General features: G+C 35.7%; 1 protein-coding gene across 2 annotated transcripts; it reads left to right on the forward strand.

Annotated features, from left to right (window-relative positions):
• The first annotated feature begins 13,396 nt into the window (after nt 1-13,396).
• On the forward strand, nt 13,397-23,712 carry LOC125230651. Of its 2 annotated transcripts, XM_048135879.1 has the most exons (11): nt 13,397-13,592; nt 13,724-13,792; nt 13,978-14,040; nt 14,130-14,246; nt 14,437-14,493; nt 14,570-14,614; nt 14,963-15,022; nt 16,645-16,741; nt 17,101-17,229; nt 17,329-17,465; nt 23,009-23,712. In XM_048135879.1, exons 1-7 carry the CDS (start codon nt 13,428-13,430, stop codon nt 14,987-14,989), a joined length of 543 nt encoding a protein of 180 aa, XP_047991836.1. In that variant the 5' UTR covers nt 13,397-13,427; the 3' UTR covers nt 14,990-15,022; nt 16,645-16,741; nt 17,101-17,229; nt 17,329-17,465; nt 23,009-23,712. The 2 variants fall into 2 exon arrangements, 1 of the variants encoding a protein (XP_047991836.1); XR_007177542.1 differs by lacking the exons at nt 13,397-13,592; nt 13,724-13,792; nt 13,978-14,040; ... (2 more) ...; nt 14,570-14,614; nt 14,963-15,022 and adding an exon at nt 16,101-16,234.
• The last annotated feature ends 4,051 nt before the right edge of the window (nt 23,713-27,763 follow it).

Genomic DNA, 27,763 nt, shown 5'->3' on the forward strand with positions numbered 1-27,763 from the left:
AATAGTTGTAAAAGACTGAATATTACAAGTAAAAATATTATACTTAATCAAATAATCCATGGAGATGTATAGCGTCTCCAAGAGTCAAATTTTATAAAATTAAAATATTTAAAAGTAAAAACCTTTGTCAAATAATACAAAAAAAAATACAGAAAATGAACAGCTAAATTACACATTTCAAGAGATGTACAACAACAGAATGTGAATTGACGTGATATCATGATAATAATGAAATATGCCATTTGTTCTTATAAAAAATAAAAACACGCAAAAATATATGAGGAAAATATGATTTTGACCACCTCCAGGCTGCGAAACAGCGAAATATAGTTTTAAGCCTAAAAGGCCTATACATTTCAGGGGTACGATTTGTTGTATGGGCTTTTTCAGTCCAGTATAGTAATGTAGAAATTGCAGAACATTCCCAAAAAGCGGATACATTCTTGAGAATGTTCGCAGAACATTCCTGCAACATAAAATTTATTATTTAAACGAGAGAATATATTTGAAAGTTTAAATCGATGGAAATAAAGTTTAAATGGGCATAATATAAAACTATATGTTATATTGTCTATTACAGTTAGCTATTTTGTTGATAAGTGATAAATTACCAATAAGTTGCTTAAATTCTCACTATACTTCAGTTCAGGGAACATTTCGACTTTTAGACTTCACAGTTTTAGTCCTGACTTTTTTAATTCGTCGTGCATTGCTAGTCCAGTATTAAATCGTCGTTGCCATAAGAACCTTCACAATACACAGGGTGAACAGGCATCTTCTGGGCGAGCTCACTCCATCGTAGGCCATGTCTTTGCCATTGGCTTAGTCTGTAGTCAAGAGTACCTAAGCCCATTCATAATAAAAAAAATGACCGCATGGTGGTAACACACTGTATATAGGATGTGTCATTCACGAGGACGCGTGCCTTGATCGTATTATCACGTCATCAAAGGTTGGATTCAGATTCAGTTGGACCGTAATGTACCTACTCGTAAGCCTAATAGGCTAGGCTAGGACATTCCAGATTGTATTAACTCTGAATAGAGCTGGGTACTATCCAACGGCACCATCGCTTACCCTTCGTAAGCGTATCGTAGCTAGCCCTCCTTGCTCTTAGGGTTAACCCACCATTTTATATGGAATTTGACAGATGACAGTCCACTAACCCTGAGTTAAGTGGTTGTTGCAAGTGGGCCTTAGGCTTGTAACCGATTTAGGAAAAAGAAGGGACAAAGATGGTCCCAATATTGACTATTATTTTGCATTAAGTACTTTCCACTTTGTAACCGCTGTACAAAGTGTTTGAAAAATGGTATCTAACGGAGTTGAAAAATTAAATTTGGGACGCTTTTTTTCACCTAGTATGATCGAAAGGGCTCATAATTTTGAGTAGGAAAAACATAAAATTTACCTGCCTTATAAATATTTTTTTGCTACCTCTTTTTGCGAAAATGGCCTCTTTATGTAGTGGTACGAGCGTAGTCTTTCGATCGCCACTCGACGATTGCTTTGTCTAGGTCAGATACACTGCTGCTTTTGCCTCGGTGATTCTCTTAATTCATTAAGTTGGTCAAAGTGCTTTTCAGTACTTGTTGACATATTGACATTATTAATTCCGCTATGTGTAGGTACTTAATCATTAATATGCTCAATAATTACAATCACAAGTACATATTACTAATATACTCGTATTGCTAAATATTACAAAACTTTGGTTTCGTCATTACCAAACTAAAATGGAGTTGGGCGGGATATGTTACTAGGTAGAGTGATGGCAGATGGACTAAAATGTAAACGGAATGCTGGCCTCTTACAGATGTATGAAGCGCTTGGCATCCGTTAGCTCGTTGGGTGGACAAAACCCGTAAAATTCCGGGTCACAACGGATGAGACTAGCTCAGGACTGGGACAAGTGGCATATTAGTAGAAGAGAGGCCTATGTTCAGCAGTGGATGATAAAGGGCTGATTTATAATGATGATGATTGAAAAAGTAGTAAAAAGGCCGGATTGTTGTGAAAAATAGATCGTTTTTATATACCACTCTGATAACTTCAAAGGTGTAAATAATTGTAATATTTGTAATACCAAAGGTTGAGGCGTAGTAAAGGTTAGGGAAAGGTGAAGGTGGTTAAAGGTTACTTATGTAGGTTTTCATTCGCACCGTCGTTGAGCTACATTTTATTTATTATAATCAAAGGTATACAGTATACATTTCCACTGCTCCACAAAACTACTGTCAGTTTGACTGTGTAGTCAAATGAGTATGTCAAGCTACTTCTGTCATTATTTACCGGCAGGAACACAACACCATGAGTATGGTCTAGTATTTGACCGCGGACTTCTGCAAAGACGTACTTCCATGATTTTGTTTTGTATTAATAAACTTTTCATCGCAATCGCTCGTAAACGGTGTTTTTACATGCCTGCATACTGATACGTAATGAGCTCTATTACCGCCATAGGGCGGTAAAGTGAATACCTGGGTGGGGCCTTCCATGACCTGTCAAAAATAACAAGATGGCGGACGAATGTTCGAAATGTCAGCGTAGGTATTTCGATACAATAAATGAAAATACATTGCGTTTAAAATTTTGGTATTATTTCGCGAAAGCGATGAAAAACATTGTGTATATCACGGGCGGCTGAAGGATTACAAACTCGAGTTATTAAAGCCGAGCCACTTTCCGCCCTTAATTCACAATGTACTATTCTTTCTTTTACCAAACCCATATAACCATAATCGGTCGCCGTTCCTACGCAAATCCTCCTATTTTGTGTACACACAGGTCTTCGGGTCTCAATGCTTAGTCGCAGTACGGTCGACGTTTAGTCGCGGCGACCCAAATGGGGACGATTGGTAACAGGCACAAATGGTCACAAAAGTGACAGAAGTGTGCACTACGCGTGCACACATTGTTACCGTTTGGCGACTACTTTCCCAAAATCATTCGTTCATTTCATTCTTTTCAAATGGCGACTGTCAGAGACGTCAAAGTAAAAAAGAAATAAAATCATTTGACATTAAAATGTAATGGCGTAAGAATTTGTTAAAGACAAATATTGTTTGCATTTGTAATATAATGTGGGCTAATTACCATGGCCAATTAAATTGCTCGAGTGATTTCATAAAATAAGTCTAAATTTATCAACGCGCCATCAATTTACCTCAGTTTAACCAGTAATAATATTATTGACTACTCGGTGTTTGCGTGTTATGTATATTGATTGGTGAAGTTTTAGTGCTCCGGTGCATATACTATACTGAAATAATAAAAATAATGCCTAGAAAACCAATCAAGTTGTTAAAATATGGATTAAGACGGTAATATTCCATGTAAAAAACAGTCGCCAAACGGTCACCAAACGGTCGACAAACGGTCGCAAAATGGTCGCAGCGTACACGCGTGACCGAAAGCAGTGAATATTTATTGGATTTTCAAAATGGCTAATGTATTCATTTTTTCCAGGTATCCTCAAACTTTATAAACAATTAAATATGCCGTCGTACTCAGTTGTCCTCACTAAAGAAGATTAAAAAAAAATTGTAACGTGCGTACCGAGCTGCTGGGTTGTAAAGGATCGGGGATCATATTATTATGGTCTTCTATAGAGCAACTAGTATTTTGCGGCATTTCACAATTGACACTTGTTGAAGTAGTCTTCATTAATATTACTATCAACATTCATTTCAGCGATCTGTACTTCTTTTGTCAAGATTTTTGTATAGCACTTATCTATACAAATACATCTACAAATTTGTAATGTTAAAGAGACATAAATAAAACGTAGTAGAGTAAATAATGTGTTTTTTTTTGTAACCCAAACAAAATACTTGTAGATACGAGTGCGGAAAAGAGGAAAATCGATACGAGTAGCGATAAATTAATACACGATCGAAGGGAGTGTTTTAAATCGACACGAGTTGTGAATGTCCTTTTCGCACGTGTATCGTACGACGATTTTCAGTACCTAAATCTAAGCTAAAAGTTTCGACCAGACAAGAAATGAATCATTGCTTGATTTGCTCGCACTACTGCGTTAAAAAAAGCAGCATCTGTACTGAAAAAAACTATCATTGCGCAACAGAAATTCTATTAATATCACAGTAAATAGGTACTCTATTTCATTTGATTCCTACTTTTATTGTGTAAAGCAACACTACACTTCATTTTTATCAATAAGAATTAAAAATTATATATTTAATACATTAAGTAACTATAAAGTGCTTATCTATTTGTATTATCATTCTGCACTTTTCTTAACTTTCCCACATTTCTATAAAATGTCGAAGAGTGCTTAAATGGTCGTCGTCGTTTATTATTATTTAATTCGCTCATATTTAAATGATTCAAAGCAACCAGTCCACAACTTCACAAGACAGTTTGAGAAACCTTCGTATTTCAGATTGTCATTTGCGGATACAGTGGTTTAGGAGCAGTTCGGTAATCAGACCTACACATGTGTGTACAAATTCTGTCAATGTCACTGTCAGAAACCGTTCTGACAGTGACAATGACAGCCACAAATTCGTCCACATGTTGTTACCGTTATGTGTGCAAACGTCGACTAATAAAGTGTCGTTAAAAGTCATTCTGACAGTGACATTGACGGCCACAAATTCGTACACATTTTGTTACCGTAACGAGTGCACACGACGACTACATTTTGTTATTGTATCAATACGGTCGCATTGTTTGCACGACGTTACCACGCGTTATGTCACATTTGACAGTTAGTTACTGATTTGAAGATTTTGCGACTGAAATGGTTGTATGGGAAGTGTTTTCAAATAACAGTGAAATATTCACATCTGGCGACCGTAACAGGACTGATTTAACGTTAGCATGGTATTCAAAATTATAATAGGTCCCTCCCCAGGTTAAGTCAAATCAAATGTATTGAAGTTAACAATTGAATACTGTCCATGGAGCCTCTGTCACGCACACGTCAGTTCATGATTATTATTCCGCCCAGTCAATCGCAGTGACTAATCAAAATCATCCCTGGAAGCCAACGTGCCTCAAAGCATTCAATGGCGGATTAATTGCAACTGCGTCCAGTACACCTGCCACGAGTTAATTCTCACATTTGATAATGATACGAGGCGAATGAGGAGCCTAAGAGGCTCTGTAACCTGTAACGGTCAACAGTTTGACACTTTCCAATACAACATATTGTCTTCGGTTACCGCGATAGTTACTCATGAAATCCGTTGACCAACGAACGCTGTAAAGTGTTCGAAACGTCGGGATGAATTGTAAATTCATTATACGCGATATAAAATCCGTTTCCATACTTTCCAATACGTTACTTTATAGGTATCATCATAAAATGATTCCATAACATTCCACGACTCTTCCTTTTCCGAACAGACTGTAGCGTAAACTTGTTGGTCAAAAACTAGCTCTAGGTCTATACGTTATGGATCAGATTTGTCACTGTCAAAATAGACAATTGAATACTGCCCATAAAGCAAAAAGATCTCATTGTCACTGACATGACCTATCTATATTAACCTTTCGAGGCCCATACGTCAAAAATGAACACTCAATTTTGAATTATGCCAAAATTGATTAAGGTGTCATTTCAATTTTTAAGCTGGCTCCCCGGGGAGCCGGCGGGTCTTGACTTGAAAGGTTAAATTTGGAATCAGGATATTCGATGGCGAATAATTCAATTCAATTCAATTCAAAATAACTTTATTCATGTAGGTAGGCCTAATTACAAGCTCTTATGAATAGTTCCTTACCTACATACATTAAGATCATAATATTATGATCTTAATCTAACCTAATTATACGTATCAGAGCAATTTATTGTTGTTCATAGTAATATTGAGTCTATAATATACAATTTCTACTTCTTTGTCACATGAGTCACATCACGTTTTTTTTACGTTTGACGAAAAACTTGAACAATAACTTCCCATGTTCATCATTTGGACGAGATTTTTAATAACTTTCGTCAAGGAAATCCAGGTAAATATCGATGATTTATAATAAATTGTTTACAATTCGAATTTACGCTTCAATATTTGACAACTATGACAAGACACCTAGTACCATGTTAGATTTGCTGTTAAGTAGTTCCATTTTATTTAATTTCTACTCTTTCTGGTCGGACTGTAATATCACCTACTTTCGGTAACCGGCTACCAAACATCCTGTATAATCTGTAATATATCAAAGGTTAATAAACAAGAACAAATAACAAGGCGAGGGCGAGTCACCGTCTGTAGGCCTAGCACATGATGGCCGCGGGAGTATGTCGCCGCGAGATAGACTACCCGTCCTTATGTCATTAATACAGTTAGAAGAAGACGTGGCATCTATCTCGCGGCGACATACTCCCGCGGCCATCATGTGCTAGGCCTACTGGTATAAATAAAATAAAATTGTTTACCTTACCTTAATAGGCAGACGTCCTGTTTTTTTATCCCATAGCCCAGTATAGTACTCACGCAATAGGCCGATTCAGACAGTCTTAAAATTCATAATGTAACTAAACCGCCGCTCACCTTACTTAGTAACCAACAGTATGGATCCATTACTTTCACGCAATAGGCCGATTCATTTTGGGCCGGCAACAGACAGTCTTAAAATTCATAATAGAAATTGCTACCACAATTATTAATTGCACTCAGATAAATTAAGTATTAAGAGATTTTATGAATTACCAGTTTATCACATATTTTAAAGATAGTAAACACCACATTTAAAGTCCATTTAATCCATAGAAATACACGCCTATCAATTATACTTCAAGACCAATCGTAAAACAACCCTATTTCATAGTGATAGTGTGTGACTCTACCCTACTCCTATAGTTTTCCCTAATCTAGCATATCTGAACCACAGATCATCACTTACCATAGATCTTGAGTTCAGAATATGTACAAGTGTATCCCTACTAGAACTGTACAGTTCAGCCAGCGAAGCTGAGATAGGCAACCTATAGGCTTGTGTTTCTGATCCCCCTCTGCGTCCGTAGACTAGGTAGCAGAGAGTAGATCGCCCTATCTGTGTATATATCCAGTATTCTAGGACACGCCAACACCAGTCACTTGAGGAGACCCAGCTGCGATCAAAACTTTGTCGTTTAAGTATGGATCAATCACAACCGAAATCCCCAGCAACCAGCACCATCGTGACCCAGAGCACCGAGTAAATAAATATATATAATACAAGACCTAGCCTCAATTACTGCTGACTTCAGTGAGCAAGGATTACTCCTAATGTCTTTCTTCAATCGCGAAAGTCCTCACTTCCATCTAGCAGCTGGACCTTGAGACCAGGGAGGAATGTTCGCCTTTTGTAAGTATAAAAAAGACGCCAAGCCTCCTCAGGCTTGGAACAAAAAGACTCCTAATCGCTCCTTTTTGGCACCGTTAGGTAAGAAGCGCTTAGTCGGGCAAACTGTCTGCCCAAGCAATGACCTGGCTTAGTAAAATAGCAAAATAACCCCACAGAAAACTAAATTCAATTTTACTAACACAACTCTTTGTAAAATCACATAAATAAACTGACAAGTGAAATTTCCTTTAATTACTATGATCTGGGCTTAACTTTACAAGAATCACTTCCTATAAAATCAAACACAGATGCTTTCCCAAATCTCAGCCATACATCGACCCAGTCTTTGTATTGCTTAATGACACTTAGGAAATCACAGCGTAGAAACTTCACTATACACGTTAAACTACAAATAACTCTGCACTTAATTAAAATGTAACACTACACTATAAATAGAACACTAAAATAACCCCCAACTGACAGTAAAGCAATTCCACTACAAGCCTAAGTTCAACTGTACAAAGATATTGTCTTCGCACAACCAAACAGAGACACAATTTCAAAGTTTACAATCACTTAGAATAATTTCCAAGTAAGTACAAACAGAGAAACAATAGCAGAATAACTTCACTCACCAGTATAATACACGATAGCCAGGGACACTGTTAGTCTCGTTGATATTTGAAGAATGCCCTACGACGGTTCGCCCCGACCCTTTTATAGATAAAAATGAGCGACAAAAGAGCGACAAAAGGGCTACAAAAGGGCTACAAAAGAGCGACAAAAGAGCTACAAATGGGCTACAAAAGAGCGACTGGCGACAAAAGAGCTACAAATGGGCTACAAAAGGGCTACAAAAGGGCTACAAAAGGGCTACAAAACGGCTACAAAAGGGCTACAAAAGGGCTACAAAACGGCTACAAAACGGCTACAAAACGGCTACAAAACGGCTACAAAACGGCTACAAAACGGCTACAAAACGGCTACAAAACGGCTACAAAACGGCTACAAAACGGCTACAAAACGGCTACAAAAGAGCTACAAAACGGCTACAAAACGGCTACAAAGAGGCTACAAAAGGGCTACAAAAGAGCTACAAAAGGGCTACAAAGAGGCTACAAAAGGGCTACAAAAGAGCGACTGGCGACAAAAGAGCTACAAAAAGGCGACTGGCGGCAAATTACAATGGATAGCCGCTAAATTACACTTATAAGAAAAAAGTCGTAACTGTTTTGTTTACTAAGTCGTACGCCTTAGGCATTAATGTTCAAGACATCTCAGCATGTACGTTTTTTGCTTCTCAATAGTAACATCTGCTTGCCTGCACGTGTTTTAGAGTGAGATGGAGATATCTTTTGTTGATTCCTAGTACGTAATGAAACATTTTATATTGTGGTAAATATAAATATGCAAATATTACTTTATCAAAGGTTTTTAACTAGTTTTGTAAATCAAATACATAATAAAATATCATTTCTGTTTCTAAATGCTACATTAAACACACCCAGAAAGTATATTACTAATCATTATCAACTTTCATGACCTGTGATTGAAATCAAGATATAATATCGGAACGCTACGCAGCTGACAACTGTCAGTGTCAGTTTTTCATCCATGTGAACGTAGTTTGTTGATAAATATGTTTTTCCGACCTGTTTTGCATCAAATAATAGTGAATTTTATGTGAGATAACATGATAACACATACGGACAAGTACCACAGTGAATTAATTAAAGTATCCAGTGAAATAAAGTTTAATAAATGCTTTCCAAGGATCGAGCAAAGAAGTCTCCAGTTGCCTTGACAATGTAAGTCTCATTTAAGAAAAAAAACAAGAACAAGACCACGAATCGAATGCTTGTTCTGTTACATTTCGGCCCCGATTGATAAATTCTTACAAATTACAAAGTTAATTTTGTAAGAATTTTCAATCTACTCTAACAAAATAATCGATACCATAAAATAAAATATTTTTTATTTCTAGATTGGTCAGGAATGTTGACTCCCTTTTTTTTTTATTAAACGCGTAGTGTGTATTCCAATACTATGCGACTGCCAGCGACTTAGCTTTGAAAACAGCTCAACAGAATTCCGACAATGAGCCATGATAACCTTTTTCCCAGTAATCCTCAGCCCGCCAGGGATACCAGGTTGTGAATCTGATAGGTCCTATTAACCCGTTCCTACGCTAACTTGTCTCTGTTCGCTACGAATATTCATTCCATCCGCATTGTTGGACCAGAACCACCTTTCTTAGTGTAAACAAGTTTCGCAAGAACTTCCCATGCAGAATAAAGAAAACCTTTTGAGCTCTCATTATAAGTCCAAAGCCTTCAAATCTCATTGTCGAAACTCGAACCAGTTTCTCTACCCAATCACTCCCAGCCACATGTTTTGGCGCATGTCTCATACTTGAATAAAATATAATGACTTAAGGTTTGTTTGGGTGTGACTTTTTTTTTTTTTTTTTTTTAACAAACCTTAAATGACATAAGCATGTACCTTGACATGGTACGATATCATTTTTTTCATCATCAAAGATTTATTTAGTCAAATGAAACAATATTCAAAGATACTACATTTTTCATTTTTGAATACTTAACAAGCAAAACAAAATTCATAAGAGCCTTCGTTCTCTCCAGACGATTGTGGCTCATAAATATGTCAAACGTCATATACATCCCAGTCAAGATGAGGTGTGTGGATTCAGTGTGGGTCTTATTACCTTGTAGAGTGAATAGCCACGAAAAACTACCCTTGAAATGGGTCTAATCCAAATGGATTTTAACCTAACCGATAAGCTTTTTATGGCTAATGTGTTTCCCTCGGCCCCCGCTGTTTATTCCCCTGAATAACCCCGACCAACCTAGTTGTGATCACTTTCCAGCACTGTCTATCTGTATCAATCCATTTATTCCGTAACTAATGCAATCAAAGCACCCACCACCTCTGAACATGCATTAAGCACCAAATTTGTCTATAGAGCTTCAACTACACACACAATCATCCCTCCTCATTTTCACTTTCTCACGATATCAACACACAGTCAGCACCTTCAAAAATGATCACAATAAATAATACTTCAAAAAGGAAATGAACTACTGTACAAATTAAAAAAAAAATATATATATCTAGCCCATCTTACCCCATTTTCCCCTGTCATTCATTTTTTTTTTCTAATAAATATTAATTTAAAGTAATCCGATTACCCGACAATTTTTTTTTTCCGACAAAAATACTTTAAATAAATAATATAAATAAAATGTTTGTACAAAATAAAATTTGCCCCCCTTGTAATAAATCGTTCATTATTAATAATTTCATGCTATTATCATTTTTTTTTTTTTTATACTTTATTACAAGTCATAATGCAACGTCAAAATAAGTTATGCAATAAGTCGTATGAAACATACGGTCAGCTGCAGAAATAGCGACTCGTCCTAGGCTGATGTTCGTACAATAAACTAAGCAAATAAGGATAGGAACAAGGATCTGTATTCTTGCCTATATAGGCATCGTACAGAGGAAAGGTTTTGGGGTACAAAAATATCATTTTCAGGTTATAAGTCCCTCATGAAAAATTTATAAAACAATTAAAACGTGAATGATATAACACATTCCTAACCATACTCATCCTTTTATAATGTGTACTCCAGACAATCTGGACTTTACTATGTACCTACAATTACTATTATGTCAAAGACCAATCAAAAAGTTGTTTAATCTGATACTAAAAAAAATTGAAAAGGATATATGACCATTTGACCAAGCATGGACTGGCAATTCTTACCGTTGGAGAGGTATGTAATAAGTTTTTTTTTTTTTTAATTAATATTTTAAAATATTACCAAACAAAGAGATTAGTATAAAATTAATTCATAATAAAATTGCTACTTAATATCCCCATAATTTTTTTTTTTTTCAAAATACTGCATTCCAATATTTTTTTTTTCGAAGATCCTCTTTAAGTATTAAAAATGGTAATGATGAAAAATACTAAAAGATAATTTATCATATCTGTGTGCTGCAATAAATAAAATTATGTATTATTTGGATTTTTCCGTGCATTTCTACTAGAGGTTGTTGACCCATGTGGTCAATGTATTCATAAAATTTACATTACACCATGTAATAACAAAACCAACATGTAGTACACTTATTTCACATATTACAAACAAATTTTATTAATTATGTGTCATTCCAAGCGGTGGACCCGGGCATCCTGTCCGTTCATGGAAGCAGTCCGTTGACAATGGGCTACCAGTAGTTGGTTTGAGCTGCAGTGGAGCCACGAGGATCGCTGAAGATAGGAAAGTGTGGCGTGAGCTTATGAAAACCCTTCGCATTTATAGGCGTTTCAGGACTACAACATGAATCTTCCTTTTGAAGTGGTTTTGATACCTCCACAAATCTTCTTACAAATTAATTCCTTAATTATAAAATTCTAAATTTTCATTAATCTCCTAACACTGGCACTCTACACCACCAGTAGACTCTGTAACTTGTTAACAAGTAGGAAAATGACTCAAAAATCATACTGTCACCTTTTCTTCCGAACGCCTTCCTCGTATTTCAAACTCTTTGGAAAACCAAAACGCTACACAAATGTAATTTCATCACATTCACTAAATGTTGGTATCACACTGTTAAATTTTCACTATAGTCACACTTCACACACCGATCAATCTTTACCAATTTTCCAACATACCGTGCACGCTTTACCCAAAAATTAATATTCCTGTGGTATCTTGAACATGTTTCGAAAAACTCGAAAATTCACTATTGGAGGGTTTAGTTAATTAGCGCAAAAATGATGAAAATGAATGGGAAGCTACGTTATTTACACAGAGTAAAGGAATCGGAGCGTTCCATTATATACGCAATAATATTTCAGAATTGGCTATTAATTTTCATTTATTTTCAATTTTCCTTAAAAACACAATGTTATTGTACAAGGTACACAACTTTCTATCTCGTTTGCTTAATGTAACAGAAATGGGGCTCATTAATAAAATTCCTGAGCACTTACCACATATATTTTCTTTCGGTTGACAAATTCAGTTCCAAAACCGCATTTTTAGATTTTTTTTCGTGAAAACTGACACATTGCACTAGTATTGATCTGCGATTTCCAAAGTCTTCAAGAGCTTGTTGACTCCATGTTCAAGTAGAAAGACCAGTCTGAACGTATGTTCACTTTTCCCACTTAAAAATGTAATATACCATTATGGACTAACTCACTTGAACATTTCACTTATAGGGACACTTTCACATTAATTCACTGTCTGGTAAACTTTTCTGTGATCAATTATCTCTTTTACTTTCCCTTATTGCATACACAACATAAAATAAACATAATGTTCATAACCTCAAACACGGTCACTTCGGTTTCCGCGTCTCCGTAAACCGACATCACATATTATGATCTAATTTATTGTTTGCACGTCGGACATTAACTTTTCTATAACTACACTAATTTTACTTATGAAGTTCCCGAATAAAACTGCTCCAAATATTATTATCTTCCAAAGGAACGATAAACAAAACCGATTCTTCTTTGCAAAACATTTGCGACTGTCAATGTCAATCTGACACTATCACATTGACATACGTCATATGTCAAACGTCAACTGTCTTACGTCATCTGTCATATTTCATGGATTATCGACTATTTTACTCCATCTAGCGTTGAGTAGCAGCATCACTTTGTTATCCTTAAGCCAGGAACACACAGTCACACCACATCTGTAAACGAATGATCTCGATGCAGTGGTTCGGTGCTTGGATGTTTGTGTGTGAGAACCCTTTACTTTGATAGTAACAAATTTTGTCTATTTTTAGAGCAAGTTACTTTCCAGAACTTATATAAATCAATTTTATGGATAACTAACGTAATTTTTTACAACAAATGAATTTTTAATTTGCTAAAATTGACAACCATTTTGTAATTTAAATTTAGCGCCAAATTTTCAATTCAAAAGCATTTAATTGGTAAATGAAATGCACTTTCGGTTATTTTTCAAACTTAAAAAAAAACAAATCTTGAGTAAATCTAGCCTCCAATGTTATTGCTGTTTCTTTTTTCGTTGTAAACGATAATGAATCCTCTGGACTTTTTAGAAGATAATTACCCCATGCTGTGGGATGTGACTCACCCTAAATCTAAGAATCGTAGATCACGTCAAAAAGCCAAAGAAGATTTCATCCAAGCCTACTCTATGAGATATGGTATCTCTTACAGTTTCAAAGATGTGCGCAAATTTATACGTTCTGTTCAACAGCGACGACGCCGCAGCTTGGTAATTATTTAATCAGTTTTTTTTTTATGAACAATATTAAGTATATGATCAACTGAAATGCAGTACTGTGTAATTTTACCTTTATTACAAACTATTTGAAATCTTTATGTATATTTTTTTTTCTTTATTAGAAACAAATGAAACAACTTCCAAAAGTTGTGTCTGCCACCGAAGAAAACGCAACCTGTAATACACTTCGGGTAAGTATTTGTTCGAAATGTATGCTGTTTATTTGTTTGCTGACCCTCATTGCTATCCGGATCGATAACTCGCCTTTCAGTGCAACCGTATTCCCTATCTGTATTGACACTTGACAAAATATATTAGTCATTACAAAATATATATGTATATACATATATATTTATTATTTTTTTTTTTTTTTTAGACCACGGAGATTGAAGTTTTCCTTCCGAGTATTGATGAGTTTAACCGAGGACTCACAACTGAAGTAAGTAATATAACCATCTTTTTGTACATGAATTATGAGTACAAATAAACTAATAGTAATTTATCTATTTTATTCCATAAACAAACAAGCCCGAAACGATGCCGGCCTGCATTCCTATGACAATTATTCCGGATCAAGTTTGTCAAGAACTAAATCAAGAATTATTTATAGATCCATCTCAAGAGCTTTCAGAGCAATTAGTTACAGTAAGTATACACAAAAAAAAATATGCATACAGATATGTGTATGATAATTGTAGCATCACCACCGGGTCACATTGTTATGTTAATCCACCACTGATTAGTTATATGATTCTAGGGTAAATGATACTACAAATTTCTATTCTAGCACCTCACATTTATTTATTAAAACTAAACACCAATTTTCTTTTGTCAGGCAACCGAGCCGCAAGGTGAAGATAGTATAAATATAGATGATTTTCTTGAGATAGAGGTAACGTATTCGTATCTTCTGTCTTCTTCTTTAACTTTCAACATTATATAATATTATTCTTTTTTTTTCATTTCAGTTGGGCATACTTGGCACTGATAGCAACACCAACTGGCCAATACAAGTAAGTATTTATGTCCATTTTTTCTTTACACGCTAGACGCACACATCATTAATACAAATGATACTAGCACTCATGTGGATTCCTTCCTTAATCACTCCTATTTTTCTAGTAGACTGAGTTTCATTGCACCATGGTATTTCCAGAATGCCAAGGTCTCACTGTTTCCTGTCTGTAGTTTACAAGAGATGTGATATTGATGTTCCTTGTTTCTCCCTCTTAACTGGTCCATTATCGTATAATAGTTCTTAAAAGTACATTCTCTACATGATTGTCCTAATAACCATGCAATAACCTCTCTGTCAATCATACGTTATTAATTTCATCTCTTATCAAATCTTTTGCTTTCAGGATCTTTCAACCTTTCAACAGATGTAATTACATTTCATCTCTTCACCAATCAAATAGAAGGTAATTATTTTATCCTTTACGATATCAAAAAATCGGAAAATCTCTTAAAATTACAGAATTTACTAGATCTGACAGCCTGACAACTGTCATGTCTGACAGTCTTTCATGCAACATAGGACATCAATTCCTTTTGAATTTCTTATTTTTCAAATTTATTTCCCTTTATTTTATTCCAATATACATATATATATATTTTTTTTATATTTATTTGTTTCTACATTTTACTTGAGGATATTTCTGTGAAATCTTCTTTCGACAATTCAGGACGGTTTTTTAATTACTTCAAACAGACCCAATTCGTTCAAAACTCAAAACATGATAATAGTTCAGGAATGCGATTCTTGTTTTTCTCCTTTGTTCCGTATTTTTATTGATACATAATTGTTAATGTGAAATTACTCCTTTCTAATGATATTGAACGCCATATAGTGTAAAATTTCATTAATTATTTATTTTTAATCCATCAAACCATATTAGAATTCTTTTGACGTTTGTAAATTTTCGAACGACACAAAGCTTAGGTTATGGAGAATATATGTAGGGAGGAAAATTAGTCGAAGTAAAACAGCCGCAAAAAATTGTAGTCACAAATCTCCCCACTAGGAGTGCATATCTCTCTCAATGCTCAGCGTATTGGTATTAGACGTTTTATTCTGTATATTGATTGAGCTACTCAAAATGTATTCCCATAGCTGCACGCTGGCTACGTTTGCAGATGTTTCCTGACTCGATCCTGACAACGGTCTTTTTGTACGTTTTAATTATGTCTAGTCGTTGTTTTATTTATTTTACTTGTCTGCCCCATCTTAGGTAAGTCTTGCGAATGAATCTTCGAAAAGCTGTAACAAAATATTTCAGGATAACTATAGAAATAAAAATTAAAGTTTTAATCAGGATTTTGAACCCGGAACCTTTTTCTCCGTAAGTGACGATACTATCGAGAGATTTGAGAGATCGTTGAACCCTTAAATACTTGCAAATGCAGTGCCATCTACTTTTTTCTTTCATATGTACACTCTTGATACATAAAAAGGTTGCTCCTTTATCTTTATTCTCCATGTCCCAGGACGTACAATGTCATGTCTGTTTCAACTCCTGCGCCATTGTAAAAATAGGAAAATATGTGAAAACGACGGAAATTCCCTTTTTTAGAAGGTTCCAAGCGAGTTTATCCTAATTGTTCCTTTATCACAACATGTGGAAATCGTGAAAGTAAGCATAAATTGTCTTTGTAAGCAAAATATTTTCATAGTGAAGTTTGAGGTTATGACGGATTGCCTAGATTTGATGTTGTGTGTTTATCTCATCTTTTATTGCATTTCATCCATATGTTATCGTATTTATATATACATTTTCTCTAATTATATTCTATGGACAACGTATTAACGAACTTTTCGAGCCAAATTGGTGTCAAAATGCTTTATAATACTTATAACCTCTCTTTGTTTTTCCCTGGGTTACTATGCTTGATGATTATTACTTTAAATGCCGTTTCCTCTTTTAGACTGTCATAATGTCCCAATTTTCCTTTTATGTGTGTCAATATGTACCAGTTTTGCTCGATTTCTAAACAACTTTACAGTAATTCTCTTACGTTCAATTCATGTTTGTTCTTGTTTCAGATTTGCTAATTTCCAATCAAATTAATCACATGAAAACGAACATTATAATCAACTTTATTTTCGTTTAATTGATCACGATGTTATAATCAAATCACAGGTAAATATTTTCCTTTTTTAGATCTCTTTAATCTTTTGTGGAACAATGAAACTTTAATTTTCCACCTAGTCCTAATTGTTCTTAAATTACCTTTTTGTATCCTGCTACTTGTAACAATATGTTCCTAATTATTTATATCCTGAACACTCCGGAAAAATAGTAATTTTTCATAACGCCAAGTGTGACTTCCCGATGGCTGCGTGCTTATTGTCTTGTCCTTAAAGGATAACAGCCTCCTTGTTTCACCACAGAACTCAATGGCGCACGTAGTTCTTGAGTAGTTGTTGACAGCGATCCTTCTGTACTTGTATAGACCGATTGATTGTACTTTAATAAATATTTTCTGTTGTACTTTTCAGGAAAGAGAAGAATCCTATTATATTTAGTTGACGTTCTATAATTTTACAAGCATGATGAAAGCGATGTCAACTATACTTGATGTCTTTCTTCAGATACTCTTCTTGCCTATATTTTTCATCTAGCTCTGAGTAAGTATTACCCTTATTATTTAAAACAATTGTTTATTTTGCACTCACTTCTTCCTTAACTAGGAAATATGTCTTACAAGGACTGTTATTTATTTTCAGATCATCAAGTACTACTATTTTGCATGTTCTGAAAATCAAGTGTATGATGCCGGTGTTTTTCCTGACTTCAAGAAGCTGCATTCATGAAAGATGTATTCCACTCGGAGTGCGATAACAAATTTGTCGCTTTCAATCAGGTACTTGACCTTATATTGTTTTAGTAATTCAGTAGTGGTCCTAAACCAACTCTTAGTAGTCGATTGGTCCTGAAGAAGATATTTTGAGAGTGTCTAAGGCTTCATACATTCTTTTCGAGTAGTTACTCACCTTTTACTCATACTTTCCTGTATAATTTCTCTCTTTTCTCCGGCCCCTCTGCTTCAGTAGACTCTGGAACGCCGCTCTCGTTCTATTTGTTATTTCCTTTTTGCCACACACATATCCTTAACGGTTCTCTTAAAGTTGATCAATGAAAACATGTCTGTGATTCTCAAGGTTCTCAAATCCTTTTATTTCTCAAATAAATTACAGAAGCTCACAAACATATTCCCGTCTCAACGTAAAGTTTAGGGATTCCTATCTAGGAGTGAAGGGAAACAAAGTAATATAGAAAACAAATTATTTATTTCAAATACACATCAGTAGTGAAACTTTCGATGCTAGGACACATTCCAAAATGTTGTGAAATATGGGAATTATTGACATTAGTAGAAAATATTGTATAATATTCGTAATATTTCTGTTTTCAATGTCCCAATTATTTTTAATCAGGCTTAATGGATACAAAATTAATCAATTCTTACACTATAAGGTTGTACATACCATTTTAACACACTTAATCAAAATACAAAAAATAAAAGAAATCTACAAGCTGTCAAATAATCATTAATCAATATTTATCCAAAGACATAGTTATAAAACACACATGAACTTAAGCTACACAAATAAAAATTACAATCATTAATTCAATCAACAGTTAATCACTATATGTAATCAAAAAAAAAATTTTTTTTTTTTTTTTTATTATTTATTCATAGTTCTGGTTTAATTCAGTCTTTCGGCCCCCGGATCAGCCTTTCCCGTGTAGTACCTGGAGAGGTGAATCGTGTTGAACTTACCCCTCACCTTGTTGGTATACGGATCCACTAGAATGTGAACATTTTGGAAGGGGATTGCGGCGATGACGTATGGGCCCTCATAGATAGGTTCAAATTTTTTTGTGATTTTCTGCTGAGCGTTTGACTTATTGATTTTCCTAATTTTCACCCAATCTCCTACTTGGTATTGAATCAATCTAAAATTTTGGTTAAACTTAGCCTGTCTATATTCCGCGGATTTTTTTAAATTTAATTTTACTTTGTTTCTAATATCTTCAAGGTTCAACTGAATTGTTTTTCTTATGTCTTTATCAAAAGATAGTTGAGTAGGCTGTCCGTACATTACTTCACATGGTGTGTATCCTATGCTGTCATGAAAGGTGTTGTTATATAATACCTCTAATTTTGGTAGGATTTTAACCCAGCTTTGATGCCTTTTCTCACAATATGTCCTAAACAGTCTTCCAAGCTCTTTGTTCACCCTTTCAGTTGTATTCGGCCTTGGATTGCGAACTGTAGTGTAAATTACCTTTACTCCTTCACTTTTCATGAATTTACACCATTGGTCACTTGCAAATTGACTGCCGTTATCTGTCATTACTGCTTTTGGTTTGATAATTTTGAAGAATTGTTTCATTTTTCCTACTACAGTTGCAGCGGTTGCTTTTCTTAGGGCGTATAGTTTAACGAATTTACTGAAAGAATCCTGAATTACTAAGATGTAGCTCATACCGAATTGTCCTGATGGTAAGGGTCCGTATAAATCTGCCATAATTAGGTCTCCAATGTTGCTAGTAGTTATCGATTGACAGGGTCCTACGTATTTTACATGATCAGTTTTCACCATTTGACAGACAGGGCAACATTTTAGTATATACTTAATATGTCTTGTTAAACCCCTCCAGTAAAATCGGTCCTTAATGTATTTTATGACCTTATAAGCACCCTGATGTCCCATTTCTAAATGCACCTGTTGTACAGTTTCATTTATCAATTCTTGTGGCAAGTAAATGACCTTCTCTGCCGTCCCGCCTGGGCTGAAATACAAGATCCCATTTTCTAGCGAGCATCTCTGTATTATTCTTCCGGCTCTGTTCGAATGGGTATTATTTTCTAATTCTTGAATTATTTGGCAAATCTCAGGATCATTTTTCTGTAATTCGGGTATCTTTTTCATTCTGTTTATTAAAGCTTTGTTTACACCGGTTTCTGTATAAAGTATTTCTGGCAAACGCACCTTATCTTCTTGCAATAGGTCACTATGAGGAGGATATCTAGATAGAACGTCGGCCCCCACATTTTCTTTACCCTTGACATGTTGTATTTCATACTGGAATTGTTCTAGATAGTTTATCCATCTTATGACGCGGGCATTGTACAACTTCCAATTCTTCACAAACAACAAAGCCTTATGATCTGTTCTTATAGTGACCTTTGATCCTCTCAGATAAGTCTCGAATTTCTCTAGACATGCTATTACTGCATAAAACTCTTTTTCAGTCGTGGTGTAGTTGAGTTGGGCCCCTCGTAAGGATTTACTATGAAAGCCTAGTATTCTTTTTTGTCCCTTTTCATCCAGTTGATATAGCACTCCTGCCAAGCCTATACCTGAACTATCAGTTTCCAGGAAGAACTGCTTTTTAAAATCTGGATGCTGTAGCTGTACTATGTCAATAAAGCTAGCTTTTATTTTGTCAAATGCCTGCTGCTCTTCGAAATCCCATTTCCAAACTACGTTTTTCTTTAAAAGGTTGCACAGGGGTTGAATGTAATTATTGTAGTTAGGTACAAATCTCCTATAGAAATTGCAAAGACCTAAAAATGCCCTAACATGCTTTATTTTTCTTGGGACTGGAAAATCCTGTATTGATTTGATTTTTTCAGGATCAGTCCTAATTCCATCTGTGGATATTATATATCCTAGCATATTAACCTCTTTACAAAGAAATTTGCATTTTTCTAGATTGCAAGTAAGCCCTGCTTTCTGCAACTTTCCCAAGACTATGTCCAGGTGCTCTAAGTGTTGTTGTAATGTGCCGGTTGTTATAATTGCGAGGTCATCTAGGTAATTGACGCAAAATTCTCTCACGTCATGACCTAATATACGATCCATCGCCCTGCTAAAGCTACCGACAGAAGTCTTAAGCCCTTGTGGTAGTACGTTGTACACATATGATTTTCCATTAAAAGTAAATCCGGTATATTTCCGACTTTCCTCCGATATGGGAATCTGGAAGTATGCATTGTTCAAATCTATTACGCTGATGTAATTAGCCCCATGAAATGAGTTTAGTACATCTAGTTGCAGTGTCGGTTTCTCTGTTTCTGCAATCATATATTTATTTATTTCCCTGGCATCTAGTAATACCCGTATAGAACCATCCTTTTTTAGAGTAAATGTTAGTGGGCTGCAGTATTCTGTTTGTGAACGGCTTATTATTCCCTGTTTTTCCAATTCTATCAATTTATTTTCAACTTTATCCCTATAAGCATAAGGTACAGGGTAGGTTCTTTTGACAATAGGTGTATGTTTTTCCATTTTTATGAGATGTTTATAACAATTTGCTCTACCGAGCCTATCCTCAAATAGTCTATTGTATTTCCCCAGTACATTTTGCAAGGCTTTTTGTTCATTATTTTGTAAGACTACTCCAGTTGTATAAGAACCACGTGGTCTAGGATCTTCTATTTGAGCTTGATTTACCCAATTTAATTCGTCTTCCTGAGTATGAAATCTAATCCACTCATTTTTACCATCATGACGAATGTTTACACCGCAATCATCTTTACAGAGTTGAATGGTAGCTTCCTTCTCTTTTAACCAATCAAACCCAAATATCAAAGGAAAGTTCAAGTTAGGTATTACTACAAAATTAACGTCCAATTCAAGAGTTTCTAAACGTACTGGTAGCAAAACCATGTATTTGATTTCTTTACTTTTATGTCCCGAAGCTGATTTTATGAAAAAGGTTTTTATCGGCATGATTGGAATATCAGGGTGTTTGTGTTTTATTTCATCCCATAATTCCTGTGATATGCATGTGACATCACTACCCGTATCGAGCAAAGCCGCTATATCATAGTCCCTAACGTGAATAATTATTTCTGATCTAAAATTATCGCGTTTATTTTTTTCATTATCTAACTCTTCGAAAACAGAAGTAATAACCTTTTCATTGCCTATTAGTTCAAGTTGTTCTCCTTTTAATTTCAAGACGTTAACGATGCAATCTAGTTCTATAATGTCTGATTCATTATTTTGGTGATATCCTAACCCTTCATTATGTTCCCTATTAGATGGTTTAATCTCTATGGGCGACCGCAACCCCCTCCCATTCACACCTAGTAACTGCCCGGGTTTCCAATTCATTTTAGTCATTATTCTTAAACTAGCGACCCTGTCTATAGCTGATCCGGGGACGTTTTTGACAGCCTTTTCTAGTTTTCCGAATCTTCGACTTCTATCGCCGATGTCTTGCGTTCTGGATTTTCAGGTCGTCGCCAGTTCTGGTAGTTATTTGGTGGTTGAGACTTCTTCTTTTCTGCAGGTTTTGTGGTGGTACTAGCGCTGGGGCTGTTGAATCGAGGTTCCTGCTTATTGACGTCGTCCATGGATCGAAGAAATTCTGCCGCTTCCAAGATGGTCATAGCTTTCGACGTAATAAACGCTTGTTGAATGTAACGTGGGAAGTGGCGCATGATGTCAGTTACTAATTGCGTCTCGGGCACGACGTAGTTGAGTGTCTTCGCTTGTCCCACTATCTTGATGAAATAGTTGTGCATTGAACCTTCATTTTTGTCATAGAATCCATGTACTATCTTTCTTCTTAGTTCGTTCTGCTCGAATTCCCCCCAATGTGATTTTAGAAAATCTTCCTTGAAATCTTCAACTGTGTTCCATCGGTCCTTGTATACCCTGGCCCAGTCTCTTGCAGTTCCTTCTAAGCATTCGATGATAGTCTCGAGTTCATGGCCTTCTGCTGAAGTCTTTTTTAGGTAGACTTCTAGATCTTCGAGGAAGGTGACAGGGTGCGACGATGTTTTCCCAAATTTAGGCCGCTCCACGTTGATATTTTTCAGATTATAGATTATATTTCTTCTTTCTTCGTGAGTTAGTTCTGGCTCGCTCGTGACGTGTTCATTTTGATTGATAGTGTCTTCTGTGATGACCTCAGGTATAAGGGCTTCTTCTTGAGGATAGATCGCCGCCTGCAGCTCGTTCCGCAACTGGCTTAACCCGGCGACCATTTTTTGCTCAGTCCTTCGTAACATATTGTAAAATAACCCTCTCCCCGTGGTAGTTGGGGTAGACGGTTTCTTCTTAGCTGGTTGTGCAACTGGTCTTCGTAGTCTCACTGGAGCGAGTACCGCTGAAGTTGTTTCTGTTTGAGTTGGTTCCTCCGGTATTGTAGACAAAGTATTTTTCTTGGTTTTTCTAGTTGGCTCATTCTCTCGAGCTTTGGCTGTTGCCACACGCTTTCGGGCTGGTCTGTTCATTTTACTTTCTTTTCTGTACCTTAAATGTAATCAAAGTCCGGGTCAGCTATAGTTAAATTATTTCCCACACCTACCCCCTTTTAAATGAAGCATTATAATTGATAAATTAGTAAGATGGGTATTAATTTTGCTATTTTTTTTTTCAGGTATCAAGAAAACAAGGAGATATTAATTTTAAGTAATGAAAAATGATATATGGAAATATTATATATGTTTTTATTATGTTTATGAATAATAAATGTTTCTTATTGTTTTAATTTTATTTAAGAGTTCAAAATATAGTGTACACACTCCGCCTCACAGCAACAAAATGTAGCCTTGTAACGGCTACTTTCTATTATTTATTTGTAAACCTTGGTATCCAAGATGTGTTCTAAAGAGCACATCTTAGATCCCTCGGTCACGGAACCAAAATGTAACTAAACCGCCGCTCACCTTACTTATTTACTTACTTACTTGACTAACCAACAGTATGGATAACCTCCCTTTAAGTATACCCCGTAAATTTGGCCTTCATCATCGTCTAGTGCGAGTATGTAGAACCCTTCAATGTGAACCGCGATAACCCAGATCCTTTAATGAGTAACGACTATATTTTGAACTCTAGTTATTTTTTAGTTTGTAAATATAAATAACCTGTTATTAGAGCATAATATAAATTAAAACGTTACAGAAATAGGAAGTTATAATAAGAATAATGATGTAATGTAAATATTTTGATTTTTGAACTAGTTTATTGCAGCACTTAGAAAATGAATATTTAAAATATTTTTGTAATCATCCGCTACGCCTTATTAGTGGTCCCGGCTTGGGCAAGGGCTTGCGATGCGGTATGGGACCCCTGACCTGACCAAACCACTTTATCAGGATCCTAGGCAAGTAAGCCTGAAGGGCTATCTATCTACGAACTAACCCCCTGTTGTTTTATTTCTTTTTCCCTAGCTAAACCCCCCTTTCCCCAATACTGCTAATAGACCATAACTTCTCGATCCTTCTAATGTTTCAACGAAACACCGAGTAGTCACTAACTTTTATAAGAACTAAGTCTACTAACTTTTCTAAGCTTTTGACTTGTCATCAGTGGACGGCGCTCGCATGCCACTGGGCCCTATAACAAACAAATCCTTTTATTTCAAAGACAGTTTGTTTCCCTAGCCAATTTGATAGAATTTACCTTGAATAAACAGTTAGCAACACTTAGCGTTCCGCAGCTACACCGAGAGATCAGAAATTGCTACCACAATTATTAATTGCACTCAGATAAATTAAGTATTAAGAGATTTTATGAATTACCAGTTTATCACATATTTTAAAGATAGTAAACACCACATTTAAAGTCCATTTAATCCATAGAAATACACGCCTATCAATTATACTTCAAGACCAATCGTAAAACAACCCTATTTCATAGTGATAGTGTGTGACTCTACCCTACTCCTATAGTTTTCCCTAATCTAGCATATCTGAACCACAGATCATCACTTACCATAGATCTTGAGTTCAGAATATGTACAAGTGTATCCCTACTAGAACTGTACAGTTCAGCCAGCGAAGCTGAGATAGGCAACCTATAGGCTTGTGTTTCTGATCCCCCCCTCTGCGTCCGTAGACTAGGTAGCAGAGAGTAGATCGCCCTATCTGTGTATATATCCAGTATTCTAGGACACGCCAACACCAGTCACTTGAGGAGACCCAGCTGCGATCAAAACTTTGTCGTTTAAGTATGGATCAATCACAACCGAAATCCCCCAGCAACCAGCACCATCGTGACCCAGAGCACCGAGTAAATAAATATATATAATACAAGACCTAGCCTCAATTACTGCTGACTTCAGTGAGCAAGGATTACTCCTAATGTCTTTCTTCAATCGCGAAAGTCCTCACTTCCATCTAGCAGCTGGACCTTGAGACCAGGGAGGAATGTTCGCCTTTTGTAAGTATAAAAAAGACGCCAAGCCTCCTCAGGCTTGGAACAAAAGACTCCTAATCGCTCCTTTTTGGCACCGTTAGGTAAGAAGCGCTTAGTCGGGCAAACTGTCTGCCCAAGCAATGACCTGGCTTAGTAAAATAGCAAAATAACCCCACAGAAAACTAAATTCAATTTTACTAACACAACTCTTTGTAAAATCACATAAATAAACTGACAAGTGAAATTTCCTTTAATTACTATGATCTGGGCTTAACTTTACAAGAATCACTTCCTATAAAATCAAACACAGATGCTTTCCCAAATCTCAGCCATACATCGACCCAGTCTTTGTATTGCTTAATGACACTTAGGAAATCACAGCGTAGAAACTTCACTATACACGTTAAACTACAAATAACTCTGCACTTAATTAAAATGTAACACTACACTATAAATAGAACACTAAAATAACCCCCAACTGACAGTAAAGCAATTCCACTACAAGCCTAAGTTCAACTGTACAAAGATATTGTCTTCGCACAACCAAACAGAGACACAATTTCAAAGTTTACAATCACTTAGAATAATTTCCAAGTAAGTACAAACAGAGAAACAATAGCAGAATAACTTCACTCACCAGTATAATACACGATAGCCAGGGACACTGTTAGTCTCGTTGATATTTGAAGAATGCCCTACGACGGTTCGCCCCGACCCTTTTATAGATAAAAATGAGCGACAAAAGAGCGACAAAAGGGCTACAAAAGGGCTACAAAAGAGCGACAAAAGAGCTACAAATGGGCTACAAAAGAGCGACTGGCGACAAAAGAGCTACAAATGGGCTACAAAAGGGCTACAAAAGGGCTACAAAAGGGCTACAAAACGGCTACAAAAGGGCTACAAAAGGGCTACAAAACGGCTACAAAACGGCTACAAAACGGCTACAAAACGGCTACAAAACGGCTACAAAACGGCTACAAAACGGCTACAAAACGGCTACAAAACGGCTACAAAACGGCTACAAAACGGCTACAAAAGAGCTACAAAACGGCTACAAAACGGCTACAAAGAGGCTACAAAAGGGCTACAAAAGAGCTACAAAAGGGCTACAAAGAGGCTACAAAAGGGCTACAAAAGAGCGACTGGCGACAAAAGAGCTACAAAAGGCGACTGGCGGCAAATTACAATGGATAGCCGCTAAATTACACTTATAAGAAAAAAGTCGTAACTGTTTTGTTTACTAAGTCGTACGCCTTAGGCATTAATGTTCAAGACATCTCAGCATGTACGTTTTTTGCTTCTCAATAGTAACATCTGCTTGCCTGCACGTGTTTTAGAGTGAGATATAATCAACAAAAAAGATTTGTGTACAATCTGTCAGATCAATCTGAAAATTCTGTCAGATTGTATACAACTCTTTTTTCAGATTATGAAATTTAAGACTGTTTGTGGAGAGCCTTAAGCCCGCTCCCGGGTTTTAGATAGGTAAAACTCTTAAAAAATAGTTGTTACTTGTTACAGTTGTTACACACTACGCGTGATGTGTCTGCGTGCGTACTATTACTATACCAGGTAATGGCACCGTCCGCTCGATGTACCTCTCACATTTCATTACAGTGTCAAAAGGGATTCTACGTATTGGATTTGGCTCAGCTCAGTCAGTTCACGCCTCCCAAAAGCACGGAACACCATTGTTCCGCGATGGAAGAGCCACCGACAAAATTACGTCTACTTAATGAATATTTGCGTAGGTATAATTGGTTTTGTTTTTGTTAACAAATTTTTTTTTCTTGTTTTTGCGGTTATTTTAAGCTGAAGATTATACATGTTTACTTGTAGGTTGTTTAATGAACGGTTTCATAAACATCCTAACGGCAGACTGTACGTGGGCAAAAATATTAATAACACCTTATAACATAAATAAAGTCCAACAAACAAAAGTTTTTTTTTAGAAATCATCTCTCGAGAGGGTAAAAATTGTTTCACTTCACCCCGAAAGTGAGTTGATTGAGGCAACGCCTGTTAATTGATGTATGCATAGTGCACGAATTGAAATATTGCTTTTACTTTTTATCAGGCGCTATCCGATGATAATTCTGCAAAGACGGAGTCGTGGCAAAATATAGTATAACTTAATAAATACGAATATTTTCCCCGTTTGCACTAAGTTTTTGCCCCATTGAGTTTACTTCCTCGAGCTGCTTAGGTTCTTATTCCTAGACGATCTAGATTGCGTAAACAGCGCTAAGCTTTAAGTAGTGAAGTATTTTTCTAAGTAATAAGGTTTCTCATTTAAGCTCAAAGAAAATCTGATTTCAGGTTTAAAATATGGTTCTTAATAGAGTATTTACTGGCATTAAGTTTTCCATCTTTTCTAGGTTTCCAAGTAACTTTATTTATAAATGAAATAATATCATGTTATCGTTGCCGATAAGATTTTAATTTCTGTGAACTATATTTATTTGTTTGTTTAGTGTTTGTTCTCTCTATAACGGGTTTTTTGGTAGGTAATATTTTTTTATATGTAGTTTTTATTATTGCTTTTTTGTTATTTAGTTTTATTTATAGGTTTAATTTTAGTTTTAATGTTATATAGTTTATTATTATTTCGTGTTAATTGAATATTATTTTATGTACCTGTAATACTGCCATGTTTATTTCGATACATGTGTAACAAAGAAAATCCTCACTATTAGTTACCAAACAGTTGTCTACGGGTGACAGTAGGTAATACAAAGAATATAATATCAAGCAAGTCATGACATGGAGAGGCAGCCGTTCATTTTCCCCCTTAACTTAATTTGTGCTCAAGAACCACCCTTGAATACAGCTTTTTGCTAGTTTACTAAAAACTTATAAAAGTACATTACATCACATTGTTTTGATTCGACATGTATAGTGCTTTTCTCAAACATACAATGTAAAAAAAAACTAAAGGACAATATTTTATAAAAAAAAGTTTTTGCAGGCCTAGTTACTAGTCCTCTCGAGT

The sequence above is a fragment of the Leguminivora glycinivorella genome, chromosome 10 (assembly GCF_023078275.1).
Source record: "Leguminivora glycinivorella isolate SPB_JAAS2020 chromosome 10, LegGlyc_1.1, whole genome shotgun sequence".
Classification (NCBI taxonomy): Eukaryota; Metazoa; Arthropoda; class Insecta; order Lepidoptera; family Tortricidae; genus Leguminivora; species Leguminivora glycinivorella.

Bases quoted from the DNA above. Each gene is read 5' to 3' on its own strand.
- LOC125230651 (XM_048135879.1), top strand. From the start codon at position 13,428: ATGCTGTGGGATGTGACTCACCCTAAATCTAAGAATCGTAGATCACGT. The intron at 13,593-13,723 runs GTAATTATTTAA...TTTCTTTATTAG, and splicing joins AGCGACGACGCCGCAGCTTG to AAACAAATGAAACAACTTCC. The intron at 14,494-14,569 runs GTAACGTATTCG...TTTTCATTTCAG, and splicing joins ATGATTTTCTTGAGATAGAG to TTGGGCATACTTGGCACTGA.